This window comes from Poecilia reticulata, linkage group LG15 (assembly GCF_000633615.1).
Source record: "Poecilia reticulata strain Guanapo linkage group LG15, Guppy_female_1.0+MT, whole genome shotgun sequence".
NCBI lineage: Eukaryota > Metazoa > Chordata > Actinopteri > Cyprinodontiformes > Poeciliidae > Poecilia > Poecilia reticulata.
Genome location: NC_024345.1, coordinates 24,282,580 through 24,301,481, shown reverse-complemented (window position 1 = coordinate 24,301,481; position 18,902 = coordinate 24,282,580). Strand labels below are relative to the sequence as shown.

Below are 18,902 nucleotides of genomic sequence, written 5' to 3'. Positions count from 1 at the left end.
GGCAATTGTGCTAAATTTTGCCTTCAAAATATTTTACAATCACAACAACTTAAGCCCCCTCCGAAAGCATTCACAACCTTTGATTTTTCAACTTTTGGTCACATTATACCAACAATATTTGTGTTTTTGTGTCCCGTTAAGTCGGCTTTGGCAAACATTTGGCAGTTCTGGTTGCCTTGCAGTGTGAGATCAGATTTCTTTTATAATTACTTCTGCTAAGTTGACTTTATTGACTTAATGGCATTACAAAGCATCTCATTCAAAGAGAAAAAATGTACAAACCCTGCAATCATAATGGCAGCATTATGCAGGGAAACTACAACAATGACCAATTAAAGACTGGCCAGTTCTTTCCATCAATTCATGCCCACACTTTGTGTCTAGATATTGCCATTTTGTCTGGCCCTACTTCCATTTCACTTTTAAATATCCATCTTGTATACATGTCGTGAGAGGTAAATTTTTTGAAGATAAAAATTTCACAGCTTTATGCCACACTATTCCTGTTGAGTATGTTTCTGATAAACCTTGACATATTATGACACTTGAATCAAAGCATAATCACTGTGGGTGACCTCCTGCTGTTGGGTGCTGTATAAAAGAAGTACCTACGAGTAGAAAATAGAAAAATCTTTTAAACCATCTCTTGTCAAAGTGGGCTACCAAACCTCCCACTGGTGCATGCAAATGACCACATATCTGTGCAAAATGTTGTTGACTGTGAAAGACGCCACTAGTGGAAAAGTATTACATCACAAGCGCCCCTGACAAATTAAACCAGAACAAAACTAGAAAAGGACAAATAATTAAACACGCATACAAATCCCAGTCATTTACTCGTGTGTATTTTGTCATTAGATACCAAAAGAATATCTAAGCTAAACGTTTAAACAAAAATTGTGGATGGTTTCAAGCACTGCGTAGAGTAATTTTTCTTCTCTTGAGGCTCTACTGGAGACAAAATTCACCCACTTGCAGATTGAGACATTCCAACGCATTTCTCAATCAAAACGCCTCGAAAATGATCACATTTTTAATATTCAGCTTTAATTTACCGTAAAGAGATCTACCAACACTGACGCAGTTTTGTCCCTGTCAGTCTCGACATTTTTGTGCATGGCTCTAAAAGTAACTTTGCAGGAATGATTGATGGAGAAACAGGAAGAAAACGGGGACAAAAGCAAATGCGTCACATACAGTTATTCATGACCAAGGCGTGCACATTTCCTGCCTGGACGAGTGCTTGGCTGGTGAAACCGCGCTATAATATTTGGCAGTAGTTGAAGCAGCTTCTGTTTCCATTCTTGCACTGTTGTTACTGTATCAGTGGGCCTTTCTTTGTTTCCCCGAGCAGGGTTAGATTAATGCACTGTACCCTTTTATTCAGTGTTATACAAAAGAAAAGCCTGTCGCAGAATCCGCAGGGAGCTCTGATGGTTGCACTTCTACAGAACAGATGACAACAGCCTTTCATCAAAGCGAACACACTCTTTTGCTTGTTAAACCGCAGTGCAATCATTTTCCCCAAGTCAAACCAAGCCGTATATACATATATAATCACAAATTGTGCATACTTCACTCATATGAACTGTACTTTGAAAAAAAACAAAAAACAAGCAGGCCAACTGTTGTGGCATGACACAACACACCCTTAGGCATGCTGTGCTGCATAAGATCTGAGTGTAGGAATGCATTTGAGAAAATAACCAGGAGCTCCAACTCTCACTCAACAGTTCCTCCAGAAGCAGATCCCAAAGCCTGTTTCTCATCTCAGTGCAACTCAACTTATCCATCCAGAGACACCTTTAACTCACCTTAAAGTCTCTCTCACAGCAGGGATAGAGGGACTCACAGGGAAAAATCATTTTTTGAAAAGGTACAATTGTCAAGACCAGCCTGCAGTTCTTGTAATTTCAGGATATATAAGGTTTTAAGTCACTCATGCCAAGTCTTACAGAATGAACTCAATTGAAAATAAATCTCTATAGAATATGACCCTCTTAAACAACATACCCACATTCTCAGAACTTTGTCATAATAATAAGAGACTGATGGGAAATGGAGACAAGTTATTACTGGGTGAATAAACAGTAGGGGGTTTTTCTGTTCTCATCTCATTTCAAAAACAAGCAATGTCTACATTGAGTATTATCAAAAAAATATAGATTTTCAGGTTGTTTTATGCATTTCTAATTGTGCTTTAATATCAACACACAAATGGGACTAGTTATGGAAATTAACCACCTGGCTATAATATCATGTATTATTACATTATCATTAATACGAATTGTTCAGTTTTTAAAAGTAAACTTGAACTTAAACTTAAGGCTGCACAGTGGCGCACAGTTGGTAGCACTGTTGCCTTGCAGCAAGAAGGTTCTGGGTTCGATTCCCAGATCAGGGTCTTTCTGCATGGAGTGTTTAGGAAAAATCTTTTTTGTTTTGGGAGAGAGAGAAACACTGAATCAATCAGAGAAATGCATATTTGTCTTTAGACATTTTATTTAGAAAATCAGAGTAAATATCAGCGTCTGAGAAAAGAAAAGCAAGAGAGAAGAAGAAAGAAGAAGAAGTAAAACTTAACACAATTCTCCTTTTATATCTTAGCAGTCACCTACACGGTGCCTTCCACCCGTCTCTCTCCTGTAGGGAGTTTCTCTCAGTTTCTCCCATCCCTGGTTAATTGGTACCTCTGTCCCTAAATCAATCCTGGTTCAAAGGAATTTCAGTTGGAAAGAGAAGAAAAACATCTTCACTGAAACCTCTGTTATCAGTTCCATAAGTATAACACCTGCTCAGAAACCTTCATTATCAGTTCATTCTTCCCAGTAAATAAGCAAAAGTTTTATTTACCAAGTCAGGAGTTTGCATATTCTCTCCGAGCCTGGGGAGAACCGGAGTACTCGGTTCTCTCCGGGTACTCTGGCAGTCCGGGTACATGACTGTCAGGTTAATTGGGTTCTCTAAAATTCTCCTTAGATGTGTGTGCATGGTTGTGTGTCCTCTCTGTCTCTGTGTTGCCCTGTGATGGACTGGTAACGTCTTCAGGGTGTACCCCGTCTCTTGCTTGTTTGCCGCAGGAGGTAAGATGAAAATGGACGGATGGATGAAACTAAAGCTTTTACACGACTTAAAATCAAGTGGGGCTAAAACTAATGTTTAGTTTGCATTTGAATCAAAAATATTGAAGAAAGTTCGATATTTTGTCCACAGCACTGTATGCCAACTAATATTTGCAACAATCAACTGAAGGAGAACGTTGTAGGCTTATTGTTTGGAAGACGTGAAGTAGACACACAGTGTTGAAATACTGTGTTCTAAAAGTGTAATCAATTTATGATGACAGGTTGTATTGTAGTTTAGAAAACTGCCTGCTTTAACACACTCATTTCCCTCCTCTTCCAGACAATGACATCGAGGTTACGGAGGAGCAGCTGAAGGGAGGTGAGTGACAGAATATTTCATGGTTGCCTTTTCACCTTAACACCTCCATTAAAGCAGACAGAGGGTGAGTGAGCGCCGTAGCTTTGGCTTGTGACAGTGATTTGCTGGGTTTTATGCGGCAGACGAAATTGAATGTTTATGCATCTGCTGACAAGCCGAATCCCTGGCCTAACTCATCTTAGTATAAAAATACTTCATGTCAGGTGCGTTACACTACAAGAGCTAATTCCCCCGACAACATTCCGTTCATCCAGCTTATGGCCACAATGCCTTTAGACCACCTAGAGCGGTGACAAAGAGACTACAGATCGGCATCCCTCCACAGCATAACCCAGATGATAGCACAAACATGACTGTCGGCGCATGATGCTTTTATCTCCACCACATCATGTGGCACGCAGCCCAAAACTCCCAGATGTTGCTTATCGGGATAAGCTATTGACATTCATCCGTGCACTGATGTCCTGAATAAGCAGCGGCATAAACAAAGTACCTCATGGAATTGTGTGTGTTGTTAAACAATAGATGCAGCATAGTTTAGCTTTGTTGTCACTGCTGAAGAGATTTATTTCTGTGAAAAGCAGTTTCCTGCCTGCAGCAGTTTCCTCTCTAGGGAACGTTGCACCTGATGACGTTTTCCCTTATAAAAGAGAAGATCCAAATTTTTATGCTGCTGATGCTTTAAAAAAATTAAATAAAATCTCATAGCACACGTGAACCCAACTAAGCAGAGAACGCCATTAGTTTTACTGTCTGTTGGAGAAAGTGGCCACATTAGAGTAAATGTAGAGCTCTGGGTGCTATCAAAATGTTTTTCCTCCCAAAGTCACTCCCATGATTTGCCAATTACACGCATCTGTGTTTTCAAAGGGAGTCCATTTTGGGGCAAACATAAAAGAGCTATTTTATACGTGCACTGTAAAATGTGATATTTCAAAGTGAAACTGTGCGGACGTAATGGCTGCATCATAAAGATTTGGCTCAGACCAAATGCATTTGAGATTTTTAGCCCAGACAGCCTACACTATTTCTATAGAGCTCCTCACCAGCTGTTTTACACTACATACTCTATAATAACATACCATCAGACCATAAAACGCCAGCTGAAACAATTCCTGATAATTCCTAGCTCTCTCGTATTATCATACCACTCCTGTCCTCGTCCAGTTTGGCCTTGTTTGATTTCCCTCTTTGTGGGTGCCAAGAACTGGCCTTTTATTCCACTCCATCAGCCAGAGTTTGAATCAGTCAGCTTTGGAACCAACTCAAAGCGTCAAATGATTTTTATGCTAACGTGGAATGGTGCTTTTGGCTCGCACAGTGGTCTGGAGATGGTCTCAAAGCCTCACATTCTTCCCTCCTCTCCCTCTGGAGATTTCCTTTTTATGTTGTTGTTTTTTTTCAGGCAGGTAACAAAGCCACAGAAGAGAGCTGTACGGTCTCCTCAGAGGCACGCCGAACTTAGGCAGCCAAGACTGAGTGTTGTTTTAGGATGTCAAGTTTTTTTTTTCTAAATCTAAATTGAGCCCTCATGCATTGATTTACAAATTATTCAAAATAGTAAATGATTGATGCATTTAACTATAATGTATTAAATTAATGGCTTTCCAGTAAACCCTCACATGCTTGCACATTATGAGAGATTACTCCAAAATCAATTGTGCAGTTGGTTGCACTTCCTTATGCATATAACTTGGTCAGTTGGCATTACAGGATGAATTAGATTGCATTATATTACATTTGGACTTTGATTAGACTGCGTGTCATTCAATGGGCAGTATTATGTGTTTGCCAGACCCCTAGAGCCATTTTATAGCACAATCAAGTAACTATGTTACCTTCAGTTGTAATAAAATACCCCCTTTAACGTACAGTGAAGAAGTATTTGCCAAGTTGCAGCTTTTTTATGTTTTATATTTACTTTATTCATATTTCTTAACCTGCTTGTGTAAATGTACAACCATTCTTCAAATAGTCACCTCACTTGATAAAAGGGCAATATTATGTATTTTCTAATAAAAACACTTGATTTATAGCCCAATCAAGTAACTGTTACCTTCGCTTGTTATGAAAATACTCTATATATTAAACAGAACTTAATAGAATGTGACTTTTAAATTGGGCCGCTGTCTCTTTAAGAAGCTCCTGCTATTTCTGACACTCCTTTAGCATGTCATTTCAATAATGTTTGCCATCAGTATGATGTTAACAATCATTCTTAGGAGCGTTGCACTGAGAATTGGCTTGCATGATAAACTCCACAGATGCGCAGTTTCACCACGTGTTTGCTAATTGCTGCTGCTAGTCTGGAGGAGCTGAGTGGGGCAGAGTGCTGGGTTGCGTTGCTCTGTTGGATGCGGTCTTGGCTGGGGAGCCATTTCCTAGGAGGAGCTCTGAGTATATTGGAGATTCAAGGATTTCCCCCAAATCATGAATAAATCAGAGCAACACTCCTGGTATGTTTTTGATGAGAGAATAACATTGTAATATGACATAACACTCAAAAAAGTCTATGAAAACTGAAAACTAGGCACTTGCTTGTTTTCTTTCAAACAAAACTGCCTTTGCAGTGTATTTATTCTGACATTCCCATTGAAATTAAAACGGGATCGATTTTGGACGGCCTTCTAAGGATTTCCATACTCAACTTTTCCAACTCGACAACAAAGACGAGTTTTACCTTTGATAATTTTATCCAGCTTTGCAGATACATCTTAAACAGCTTATGGAGATAACATTTTGAATATCAGCATCTACGGAGAACACAAAACAAAATAGTAAAATGCTTTGGGTTGAGCTAAGAAACGTGTTTATTTTAGCATTTCAGACATAGGGGTTGTAGGATAAGTTTTATTTACTCATGCCAACCCACTTCACAATTTATATCGACACGACCTGACAAAAGAGTTGCATCTTGTTGCTTTTTGTGGATAGAGACGCATCAGTACCGCATCAGTGAAGCATCGACTCTCATTGTTTATTTACAGACAGCTCACCTCCATCAACAAAATCTACAACCAAGGAAGAGGCAGAGGATGGCGAAAAGGGTGAGCATGTTACTAAGTCTATACGTCTGCCTGTATCTGTTTGTTTTCTACTCCAATTCTTTCTACTGTTGAGCATGCCAAGCAGCGTTACTGGTAGTGGGAGCCTCTTACACTGATATGTGTTTACAGAAAAAATTTTCCAGCATGTCTAAACTAATGCAATGTGTTTTTGCTGGGTAATCTCTCGCTCTCTGATGCCTAGCTCTCCTCTTTGGGGAAATGAATAGAGGATGAAGCTTGGTCCTTTTTTTAAAAGAATGTTTTCTTTCGGGCAAACCTGTTTAAGAAGCCATTATCTGGCTATTCTGCAGCTTCAGCCCCTTTGGATGTGTAATGTTGAAACAATTATAGGCTTCTCCAATACGATGGACCAAAGATAATGAGATTCTTACACTGGAGGGCGTTGGTAGGCAATTAAAATTGTACACCATCCATTTGTCTTGAAGCCTTAAGATTGTAGGAAGTTTTTGAAGATAACAGTCATGCTTGTTTTCTTTGGAGAATCTGCTCCTCGCGATCCTCTGGACATCGCAGTCACTTGAAGGACGACAATACAATTTACGCTGTAAAACAAAGCAGAACAAGTCGTTTTCCTCTGCAAGATACCTCCTCTCTAATCCACAACCGTAATTCAGGATGATTCCAAAAATTCAATCACCAGCATTAGAAGGGCATAAGTATTTTGTAATAATCTTTAGAAATCCTAATTTATCAGGCCCTGCAGCTTAATAGTAACTAATCCATTCACAAAAGGCCTTGACGCAGCTTCCCGGCTTGGGAACAGTCAGTCCTTGAGACAACCTCTCTCAGAGGAAGGGAATGAAATGATTTTGTTCTGCCTGCACTGTAAAGGTTAGGTGTGGTTCAATGTAGCACATAGGAGGGATTAATCATAGCAAACGCTCAGATGTCAAGATACCACAGAGCAGAGGAACAGTGAGCTGGAAAAGCACACTGTCAGCTGTGTGAGACGGGCACCCTAAGATGCTTTAGAACAACAGAGAAGGAGCTTCCTCCTTTGAAAACACACACCTGTATTTTACTGTATCCTGTCTGTACTGGGGTTCTGACGAGGTGACATCAATCTGGGGGGGGGATTTTATTTTGGATTTTTATTATTGTTTTTTATATTACCGAAACTGGTACCTGTCAGTTTATGTTAGTGGATCCATCAAATCCATCATGCTCCTCAGGCGGTAAACGCTTACGTTTTACAGGGTCTCCCATTAAGGTACAGAGGCGTTCTTCACTGCTCCTCTAAGAATAATTCATTGTTGGAGGACTGCAGGTTATTATAGGGCTTCCCTTCTCCCTCTGTTTCATACACAACACATACAAGTAATTACTTTTTCACCTTATAAGCAAAAGCCCTCTGGGCCCCGATGGGCTAAAGGAAGAAAATGGTAATAATGAAATCCCAGCATATTCTGAAATTCAACTAAAGCTGTCCAGTCAAATCTCATAGAACATCTGTGGAGGGAGATGAAGATTAGGGTGATGGCAATTAGGCCTTCCATCCTAAAAGACTTGGCGGTCATCACAAAAGATAAATCACCAAATTACCAGTGGACGCATGCAAAAAGCTGGCAAGCAATTTGAAGAATGGTTTGATTTGTTGTAACTCCAAAAAAATATTTGTTCTATTTATTATTGAGAACAGCATATAAAAAACAATTTAACATCACATTTATTTTAATGAAACAATTTTTTTTTCAAAAGTTATTCTATAATTTCAAAATTTTAGATTGTTTTGAGAGATTCTTAATTTCCTTTCAGAAAGCAAAACTGTGACTCAACGGAAAAAAACAAACTTTAGATATAAATCTGCTGTGGGATTAATTTGGCCTTTGACTCTTTATACTGTGTGTTAAATCCACACAGACTCTGTTGCCACTTTTTGAACCAGGATTTTACAGGATTTGTATTGGATTTTATTTAGAGATATCGGATTAAAGTGGGGGTAATAGAAAATCAAGCCACATGTCAGATTCATATTTGTAAACATTTTTGGCAACAATCCATGTAAATCTAAATCTGAGTTAAATTGTATTATATTATATTATATTATATTATATTATATTATATTATATTATATTATATTATATTATATTATCCTTCTTTCCATTATCTTCTGATGATCTGGGGTCGGGTCGCAATCATGTCAACATATTAAGGAAACGGTTTAATTCATTGTAACGGCATAAATCATGAGATTTATGTTAATGAGTGGCTGATGAGTGATGAGTGTAAGTAGCTAATAAATGAAACCTCAGGCAATCGGAGGAATTTGAGAAATAGTGTTGCAGATCAACAGTGTGTGGGGACTAGCTGTGCTGTGATAATCCACATGAAACAGAAGCACAGCATGCACACGCTGCAAGTTACATAAATAAAAGTGGGGGGAAGGAAAGGGTGGGCCACCCGCTGAGCCAAGTGCTGGCACAGAGGTCTAAGGTGAAATATAAGCTCTTTGAGAACACCTCACAGTGTCTATTATCTGATATCAGGTTGGAATTAGTGAGATTAGTTGATGTCACAGGGCAAGCCACAGTAAAATGTGAAAACTGAGCCAGAAATCAATGCCTGGCATTGGATGCATACTGAGAATAACCTGAGGGGAGCGAGGGGGTTGATGGTGAAAGATGGCGCATCTCTGTGCGGGTGTGGACAGATATGTAGATTAATAACACTGTGTGGACTGACAGCCAGCCTCTCTATGGGATGCCATCTTTTACGCTGTGGCTGCCTGTCAAACGTGGCTCACAAACGAACTTGCACTTTGCTTGCACGCACAGATTTCACATACTGAAGGTCTCAGAATGATCACTGTGGGTCATCCCAGAGCTTTGTTTTCCCCACTTTACATGTCTCATGAATTTTTTAAGGTCTCTCTTCTTTTTGTCTTTTGCTTCAGTGGATTTAATCAAAGAAACAACAGACAAGGCTCTGGGCCTTGTCTGTTGTCGCACACACTATGATGAGTATGTGCAAAGTGCTGTGAGAAAGTATTAGCCTTCTTACTGGTTTTTATTATTCTGTCAGATTATAAAATAGATTTAAATATTGTACAAGGATAAATAAAATGCATTTTTCTAAGAATTAATTTATTAAGGAAAAATACTATCAAAAACAAAAAAACAAAGATAGTACCTGTCTAACAACATGAAGCAGGCTGAAAGATTTCCAAAAGATCTTTTGATCTGCTTCATGTTGACAGACAGGTATTATCACCTAAATATATTTTGGCCCACAGTAAATGCAAAAAAAAAATTAAATTACAATTAAAAAAACATTGAAAAAAAGGCAGTTTTTAAATGATTGCATTTATCAAGGCCAGAAAAGGCAATGAAATTACACCTCTGATTCTCAAAAACATCATCTAAAAAGTATCTGTCTTAACAACGTGAAGTAGGAAAAGGATTTCCAAAATAAGTTTTGTCCCTGAGTAAATACAAAATGTAATTTGAAATAAATAAAAAGCTCTGCAAACCCACCTAAAATTAAAAGTCACTTCAACAAAACTTCTTTGTCAGCCTGAAGTGGGTGCGTAATGCGTTACTCTGTGTTCATCAGATTTCATGGCCCGGATTCAAAAGTCATTTCTAAGACTTTTGTTGAGCCACAGTGAAAGCCATTGTCTGCCAGTAGAGAAAACATGGAACAGCGGCGAACCTTTGGCAGGCTACCATATTTAGATCAAAAGCACATTAACAAATCATCCAGGAGGTAATGAAATAATGTAGAACAGCATCTGCATTGGCGTTGCAGAGCCAACTGCCTCAGTCAATATTTTGGAAAAAGTAAAAGAACATGGAGAGATCTTAGGCAAAAACCACTGCTCACCAAAAACAACACAAAACATGTTGATTGTCAGCAAGACTTTAGGAAAATGTGCTTTGGACTGAGAAACCCATCAGCTCTTCACCTTAAACTGAAGCACACTTTTGTTATGCAGCAGAGCAATTATCTAAAGCCCTGCCAGCAACTCCACCTCCAGAGGGCTGGAGGGCTTTAGAAAATCAGCGACCACACACCAAACCAGTCCAGTTTGACTGAAACGAAGCAATTCTTCAAAGAGAAAAGGGAAATAATTCCTTCACAGCGATGTAAAAGGTTCATTGCTGATTATTGCAAACTTTTCTTGCTAGTAACGTTGCCGCAACAAATTACCAGGTTATGAGGCAGTTCCTTTTTTTACCTCTATAAATGAAATTATCATTTGATTTGTTTTCATTTGCTATTAGGTTCTTTTTCTCCGAAACATGAGATCGATCAGCTATGCAGAACAAGTCTGTAAGGGGAAATACTTTTTTACAGCACTGTATGTGTTTATGGGGATTTAATATTTTTTGTTATTTGCTGAATATAAACACCACTTCAACTTCCTTGAAAGTATCATCATCACTTTTGGTTTACTCAGTGGTCACGCAAGTAGGACACACGAGGTATGTTGCATGTTAGGACCTAAATTATTAACGTCCTTGTAATCCTGCTGGCTTTTATGTTAACATAAATAAATCATTCAGAGTGAGTAAGATTTGTCTTCTTTTTTTTTCTCAGAAATACACTCCAGCCTTCTTGTTTTGTGTACAAAAGTGCAGCAGAGTGGCTGAAATTGCTTTTTTGTTCCTACATTTCTCAAAGCGGGTTTCATGGACGTATTGACACTGGAAATGTTGTGGTGTTTGCTGAAGCCTCCTCTGTGAAGTATGTCAGAAACTGATTCGCAGCTGTGACAGTATCATATGGTGCGCTCTGGTAAAGAAAGCTGTGACAATGCTGCCACCTGCTGTTCGGGGCGTTCGGGTTGTGCAGGTCTGGGGTTTCATTTTGTGAGGAGAGACGGCAGTCTAATTGATCCCAACTTGGAGCCATTATAAATCACATCAACCCAGCAGAGAATCTACTCTGTTAGGAGTTGGCATGCGAGTGAGTGTGTGTGTGGGTGTGCGGGTGCGTGTGTGTGCGGGTGCATCCACAATCTGTCCCTTTGCATCCTCTATCCCAAATAGAATACTGTTCCATTCAATAAGCCAAACACAAATGATCAAATAACATGGAGGAAATTACTTTTGGTACTTTGTCGTATCTGATATATGGTTAATAAAGATCACTTTAGAAAGCCATGAATACCTTTTTTTTTTTTTTTAACACAGAGAAAAGGTTTAGGATGTTTTCGAGGCTTGGGAAGCATTATTCTGACACAGTTCTTCCTGGTGAAGTACTCTTTTCAGCCCCCCTGTCTGTGGTTTCTTCTCAAAATGCCAGTCATGATTAATACAAAGCGCTGCCATCTGTGTGTCACCGGCATTCTGCGTGATGGACAGAGGTACTTGGGACAAACATGTGGCAGTGGTAGGACTGGCCTTTTCTCCCATTTAATAGAGGTTGGCAGTTTTATTGTTCTGAGTGCATCGCAAAATTGCATAGATATGAAAAAATGGCCTCTTGCTGCAGCTTGTTAAAAAAGCAATTATAGAAGCTGCACAATAGCCATTGTGAAGCATGTTCTCTTATTGGTGTCATGGCTTTCATTTACTCAATTTGTCCCAAATGTCATTGGTTTATGTGTGTACATAAATGGGAAAGTGCGGGAGGAAGCAAAGAGGGACGCGGAGGATGAGAGCGACAGATATGATGGCAGATTAATGTCTTATAAAAATATATACGCATATTTTGCCTTTTATGCTGGCATATTATTGGAAGCTGTTTAGCATAGGGAGATGGCGACGTTGTCTGCTGACTTTAAGAGTGGTGATGATATGCATGTAAACTACGCAACTCAATCTAAATCAAGTGGTATATGGTGAGCCATAAAACTTGTTACATGATGCATTAAATATACAGCTTTATTTTATTTTTCCAAGGGTGGAGACCCATCATCATCATCATCACTATAACTGCTCTACACTGATAGCATGCAGTACCAGGCAAAAGTATTCATATCCCTTCAACTTTTTCACATTTTGTCACATTACAACCAAAGACTTCAATGCATTTTATTCAAACTATATATGATCAACAGTGCATGACTTTGAAAAGGGCAGGACAAGGTGGATGAGTTTAGTTTTGGTTTATGTCTCCATCTACATCTATACACTGAAGATTTTTCTCTTTTTTTTTTTTTTTTTTATAAAATATCTCAAGCTCAGTAAAATTGGATACAGAGTATATCTGACTGGACTTTAACTAAGCCCTGGTTGTGTGTTTAGAGTTGTTTATCTGCTTGAAAATGAACTTCCGCCCCTAAATTTAAGTCTTGCTGCCTCTGAAAGGTTTTCTTTCAAAATTACTCTTTGTGTAACACAAGAAAATTCTTGTTACTGTTTATACCGAACAAGAGCATCCCCACAGCATGATGCTGCCATCATCACAGCAGAGACAGTGTGTTTTAGTGTCATCTGACCAGACCAACTTTTTTCCACAAATTTAATTTGTCCCCTGAAAATAATTTTTCTGCTGCCCATTTCCCATCAAGACCAGATTTCTAGATGTAAAAACCAAGTTATTTTGTCAAAACATTTTCTCACCTGAGCTCCTCTGAACATGTCATTGGCCTCTTGGAGCTGCTGGTTAAGCAACCTCTTTGCACTTGACACTACTTGTTTTAATCAAGGCTTTGCTAAAAGATACATCCCAAACTTCATTAAGTAGTGAGGGCCAACCCTCAATGCTTTAAATTCTGATTTAGTACCATAAATTCCCATCAAAAGCTTCTAGATTTAACAATTTCCAGAATTTTTCTTACCGTGCCCTGCAGGTGTAGTTCACCCTACAGCGTAGCTAAAGTGCCCTGGACCGATAAAACAAACTTTCTTTGTGAAGCACTTTGCAGAAACGTGATGTCAGCTCTACTGACATGAGTCCTTTGCAGAGAGAAGATGAACACTGATGATTAGTGTGACTCGCTGCTTTGTTTTCCTGATATGAATAGCTGGCATTTTTCACATTCATGCTTGTGCTTGTATGACAGCTCCTTCCCCTTCTTTTCTAGGTAAAGAGGAAGCTCATGATGAAGAGGAGAAGAACGATGGTAAAGCAGCTCCACGCACCATTAAAACGTGTTCTCAGTCTCTCTGCTTCACCAATGCTTCTTGATGCCATTTGTCATCAAAAAATTGAATTTTTTATTCATCTCTGCTCAGCCTTTCCTTCCTTTTCGACACACAAGAAAAAACTTATCTTATCACACTTGCTTGGAACAAAGAAATCCCTCAATTATGTATGGCTTTAGAAGTGACATTCTTTCTCTTTTCTTTTTTTTTTTGTCTCTTAATTTATGCATGTCTTTGTGGTTCCATTGCTCTCATACTGCAGTACAAAGACAAAGCTGTACAAAGAGTTGGAATTAAAAAAAAAAGGCTTTTTGAGGTGATATGGAAAGTCGAATCATTTCGACTCTCTGCGTCGGTGCTGATCCTGAATGTTTTTCCCCTTATTTGAATTTCTTCTCTGTTTTTCAGAACCGGAAGATGAAGACATGCCGAGTCAACCCCAAGGTATGGTTTAGTTTGGAGTCCAATCTTCCAGGACAAACACTGGCTTTGATTAGATGTGATCATCTTAAGTGTAGATTTCCACCTCACTATCCACCACAGCCTAAAGTAGCATGTTGAACTGCTTCCCGTCTCTCTCAGAAGCTGAAATTCAGCTTTGGTTTTTCTTTTTTAAGCTTAAAGTGTAAAGGTATTGCATGGACATTTTGTTTAAAGTAGAGCTATAGCAGAGCGATTCTAATTCAAATCTCCAAATACATCAGCGTGGAGCATCCCAAAGCTCAGATGTTATTTCTTGAGCTGTGCGGGTAGAGGGTATATAAGTGTATCTGTGCATGTTCTTTTGGCACATTGGCAGCCATTAACTTTGAGCCAGAACCGTTTCTCTTTTTTCGAATATCCTCTGTGCTGCTGGTATATAATTAAGATTCGGCATTTGCATACTGGCAGCGAGCGGCGCCTCATCTCTCTTCTGTTTTTGTTTTATTCAAATCCCATGCCATCGACAGTGATTTGACAGATAGAGCCTCTCTCTGCATGAATTTTGGAGGCATTCTGTGAGCAAGTTCTAGCAAATGCTGCCCTGGGATGCTATCCAATATCTAGGATGTGTAATTACCTTCTCATGAGACCCAAACAGGGAGTTAAGAGCAAAAAAGACCAGCAGGATAATTTAACAGAAATTGCTCCACACAGTACACAGCTTTACAAAGGTAACGGCACCCCTTGAACTTGTTCAACTTTTTTGTCTCATTGCCACCCAATTTTTTTATTTATTTTTTTTTTCATTTTAAGGGATAGATCAAAAGTAAGCGTTATATTATTGCAAACTAATAAAAATCGGAAAAGTTTTATGTGTGCATATATTGTGTGTATAGACATAATTGGCTTTTGCTATAATACTTTGATCTTCATTTTTACACTATCACCTATATTACAATAATAAATGTAAGAATGTTAACTTTTGAAATATCTTATTCAGCAGCTAATATCTCTCCAGATTTTCGTTCTTGTAGTCTGACAGTCTTTTCCTGTCATCTGTCAAACTCCATTTCAGCAAAAAGAGAGAACATAGTGTTACTCTATAAATGTTTCAGAGATTTCTATCAGCAGTAATTTAGTATGAGGTTATGTTTCTGCCACATATTAAAAACTGCCATGTGACACTCAGATGCCCCAGTTAATCATTCAACACTCTCTTCCTATTATTTGTTTTCTAACTATTTAAAGATGAGGATGAAAATTCAAGCAAAATGGAGTCAGAACAGCAACAGAATGACGATGAACATGAAAAGTGTGAAGAAAAAGAAGAAGAAGAAGAAAGGAAAATGGTCACTAACAACGAGGAAGATGACAAACAACAGGACACCAGCAAAGAAAAGGAGGATGACAAAGGTATATTTCTAACAGAAGCTTTGCTACAGCTGACCATTTCCTTTAATTTATTTTCTCTACTAACTCAAACAGATGGTTAAACTGTCCTGTGAAGGCTTGTAACAAATTAAACAACATATTTCCTTTGTTTCCATCAGATCAAGAACAACTTGTCCCAGAGAAAGATAACGACCCACCAGATACCAACATGGAGGTGGAAGGTAAGAGCCACATTTTTTTCAGTTGATCTGATCATATATAATCTAATTGATTGTTTAAATGAGTCTTTATTTAGGTGATTTTTCTTTTCTTAGCTGATCTATTTGATCTCTAGAGTATCATACAACAACGGTTGGTGGATTTTTTTAAAGTTAGTAAGTTGCACTATTTTTCCTTTGAAATCAGTCTGGATCTATTTCACCAACCCAAAACACTCCTGGGAGCCTGAGGTGGTAAAACACATTTCAGGAAACAGCCTTGGTAGAGATGCAGCAAATCGACAAACTCCACTAATAATCTAAACTATTAAACAGTGCATTTCACAGTGATCTCTAAAGATGTGTAAAAGAACTTCAAATAAGTTAATCTTTTAGTTAAGTAGAATAATGTTGCATATCATTTTTTCTTCTATGTGGCACATAGGGTCAGGTTGTTTGGATAACTTTTCTTCCATAATAAGTGAGATGATCATTGGGAAAACTGCTTTACATTTATTCAGGCAGGTTATGAAATGGCATTGAAAATCATGAATGTAAGAAAATATAAAACAAAAAAATAACTAAATAAAAGGTAGCAAGTAATTTTTCACTCTGTCAAAGTGGCATTTTCCTTTTTATTTTTATTTTTTTGCTGCTATTAAAGAAAGAATATTTTAATTGATGACGTTACTTATATCTGCCTACTTGATTTAGCATATTAAGTCCATGGATATTATTGATTTTGCGTGCACAATATTAATGCAGCACAGCAGCATGAAGTGTAACCTAATATATATATATATTTTTTTTTTTTTTTTAAAGCTGAATCATATATAATGTCTTCTGACAACGAGTCCCCTGAAAAGTATTGTGGGTGTAGCCAAATTTGACAGAGGTTACTTGTCTTTGCCACAAACTCAAACGGTGAGCATTACATTTGTCTCAGGTAGTAATTTTATGCCATTACTGTGGAATATTACCAATGATTTTATTCAGGACTGGATCCAACAAAGTAGAAAGGTGAAATTATTGAGAAAGATTTAAAAAAAAACACCATGTAATTTGGATCAGAAAGGGGCTTTTAATGAATCTCTCCTCTGGCAAGGTTTCTTTGCAGCTGGTGTTTATTTATCCGGACTCTTGAAAGTCTGCTTTTGGTATATGAGCATCTCTTTTTAGTGGACGTTTATGTTTCTGACCACACATCCGTCTTTATTTGCCTCCAATTTTTGGTGGCTCCTCACTTCTTGAGCGCATTCTCCTGAGCATTAAAGGTTTGAATTTTAAACCCCGGCTGCCCGTCTTCCATTTTTGCTCTAACACAAAGGTTTGAGTCACTTTCTCACCTCCGTTTCACTTTCCCTTTGACTGACATTCAATTAATTTGTGGAGAGAGAGTGAGTGCTCCTGATGGAGATGAGATAGCCTTCTCCATCCTCTGTGAAAAGCCAGCAGAATATATCCTACCCACACTACAGATTTTCCTTCCCTGAAAAGCTTCACTCAAGCCTGTTGACTGTCTCGGCTGAGCCTGCCACTATCTGTCACTGTCTTGCCATACCATGGACTGTGTACTGTTTGGCAGGACTGTCAGGCAGTAAACAGTAGTGTCAGTTCTGATTGGAGGCAGATTGCATTTTGTATAGAAAAGCAGGGGCCTCGGCCAGACTTCTGCCTAAACTGTTTCAGATATTAAATCTCTTGCAGCCCGGTGGAGAACAGCTTAGCCGTACGCAACCAGCTATTCACAAGACAAGACCAACTGATCCCAGAGCCAATACCTTTTATTAAAAATAATAACTGTAATCAGGCTGCCTACACATGACTGTGGAAGTTAAATCCGCCTTATTGAAAGCAGTAATAAAATGCCTCACAGTGACGGGAGGGATTAATGGTAAATCAAACAGATTGTGACGTTACTGAGATCGTTCACGTTATGAATGATAATTATTAAGGACTTAATATTAATTAGTTATACTTTTGTGCCAACAAAATGATTCTGGATGAAGGATAAATTTGCCCCGGGCCGTGGAGATTGAAGTACTGGGTGTAGATGTTCAGAAAACCCTCACAACTTTCCCCCTCCATCCTAAACAATTTCCTTAAAAGGGGCAGTTCAAGATTTTTCATGGGAAATTCTGTTAAAAAGGTGTAAGCAGTTAACATCCTACCTACTTTAGATAACTCTCCTGAATGTGCACAGGTAGTATAAGTCCAGATTAGTTGGTAGCAAAAACTCAAGCCCTGAGGTGCAGGGCCAAGACCAAATTGAATGTAGAGGCAGAGTTGGTTGAAAACATGACAGATCCGATAAGAAAATATGCAGTGTAACAGCAGATGTTGTGCCTTGTATTGAGGATTCATTTATATTCAGCCACCTCAAAAATGTATAAAGTTGTGGTTTGACAAAGCATGAAGAAGGGGTATGTAATCACTGGTGCGTGAAAATCTGAGTCATGTCACATGGAGCTATGAGGCGATTACATTTCTTAAAAGTCTTTTTGTTACGTTTGACAGGCTGTGCGGGCACACTGTGGCATTTTATAGACTTCATTATTACTTCATCTTGAAAACTGAGTTTCCTGCGTCTTTGTCCTGTACATTTGATGCTTAAAAGTAAGTAGAGGCAAGATGCCTCCCTCAGGCAGTCTTTCCAAACAAGCTATTCAAGCCTTCTCATAATTGTAGACATGAACCTTTAAAACATAACTTGGGAATAAAGCCCTGTAGAGTCAGATGTGGATGTAAGGGTTGTTTTGTAATTTTTTCTGGAGGATTGCTCAGCTTGACCTCAAGTTAAACCTTCAGAAACCTTCAGTTTTGGGAAATTCAGCAGATGTTGGGGGGGAAAAAAACCAAACATTTCTTCTCTGTAAAATAATCTTTCTTAGAGAGCAACACGTTTCTCTGAACTCATTAATATCAACCTTTTCTGGCTGTGTGCTGAAACAAACCTGAATGCTGTAGAGCAGCTAACCGCCCAAACATGAACCTTTTAACAAGGTCTGCACTCTTGCTCATTATCCATTTAATTAAGTTTTTTGATTAGCAGCTTCTTGGAGCTAATTTCAAACTTAATTCCTGTGAAACCAGTGAAGTTGTTTCAGAAGTTTTTTTGTTGAAAGATTGTTTTTTATTAGTCAGTTAAACTTCTGAATCCCTAGATTTAAAACCTACTGATTATTAGATCATTTTTATGGCCTAGTTGACAAGCACATGTACTTTCTTTTCATCTTCAGATTAACATGCTGATAGATCAGATTTGTTTTGCCAAAAATGCACCCAGAGATCATTACATTCTTTATGATCAGTGTATGTATATATAAATATATAAAACCACCACT

General features: G+C 38.4%; 1 protein-coding gene across 1 annotated transcript in view; it reads left to right on the top strand.

Annotated features, from left to right (window-relative positions):
* Positions 1 to 18,902, top strand: part of macrod2 (mono-ADP ribosylhydrolase 2) — a 470,949-nt gene that overhangs the window by 432,303 nt on the left and 19,744 nt on the right. The window contains exons 10-15 of the mRNA XM_008430201.2: positions 3,406 to 3,444; positions 6,432 to 6,491; positions 13,486 to 13,524; positions 13,955 to 13,990; positions 15,218 to 15,382; positions 15,520 to 15,582. Of these exons, the coding sequence (XP_008428423.1) occupies positions 3,406 to 3,444; positions 6,432 to 6,491; positions 13,486 to 13,524; positions 13,955 to 13,990; positions 15,218 to 15,382; positions 15,520 to 15,582 (402 nt within the window). The remainder of the gene's footprint in view (positions 1 to 3,405; positions 3,445 to 6,431; positions 6,492 to 13,485; positions 13,525 to 13,954; positions 13,991 to 15,217; positions 15,383 to 15,519; positions 15,583 to 18,902) is intronic.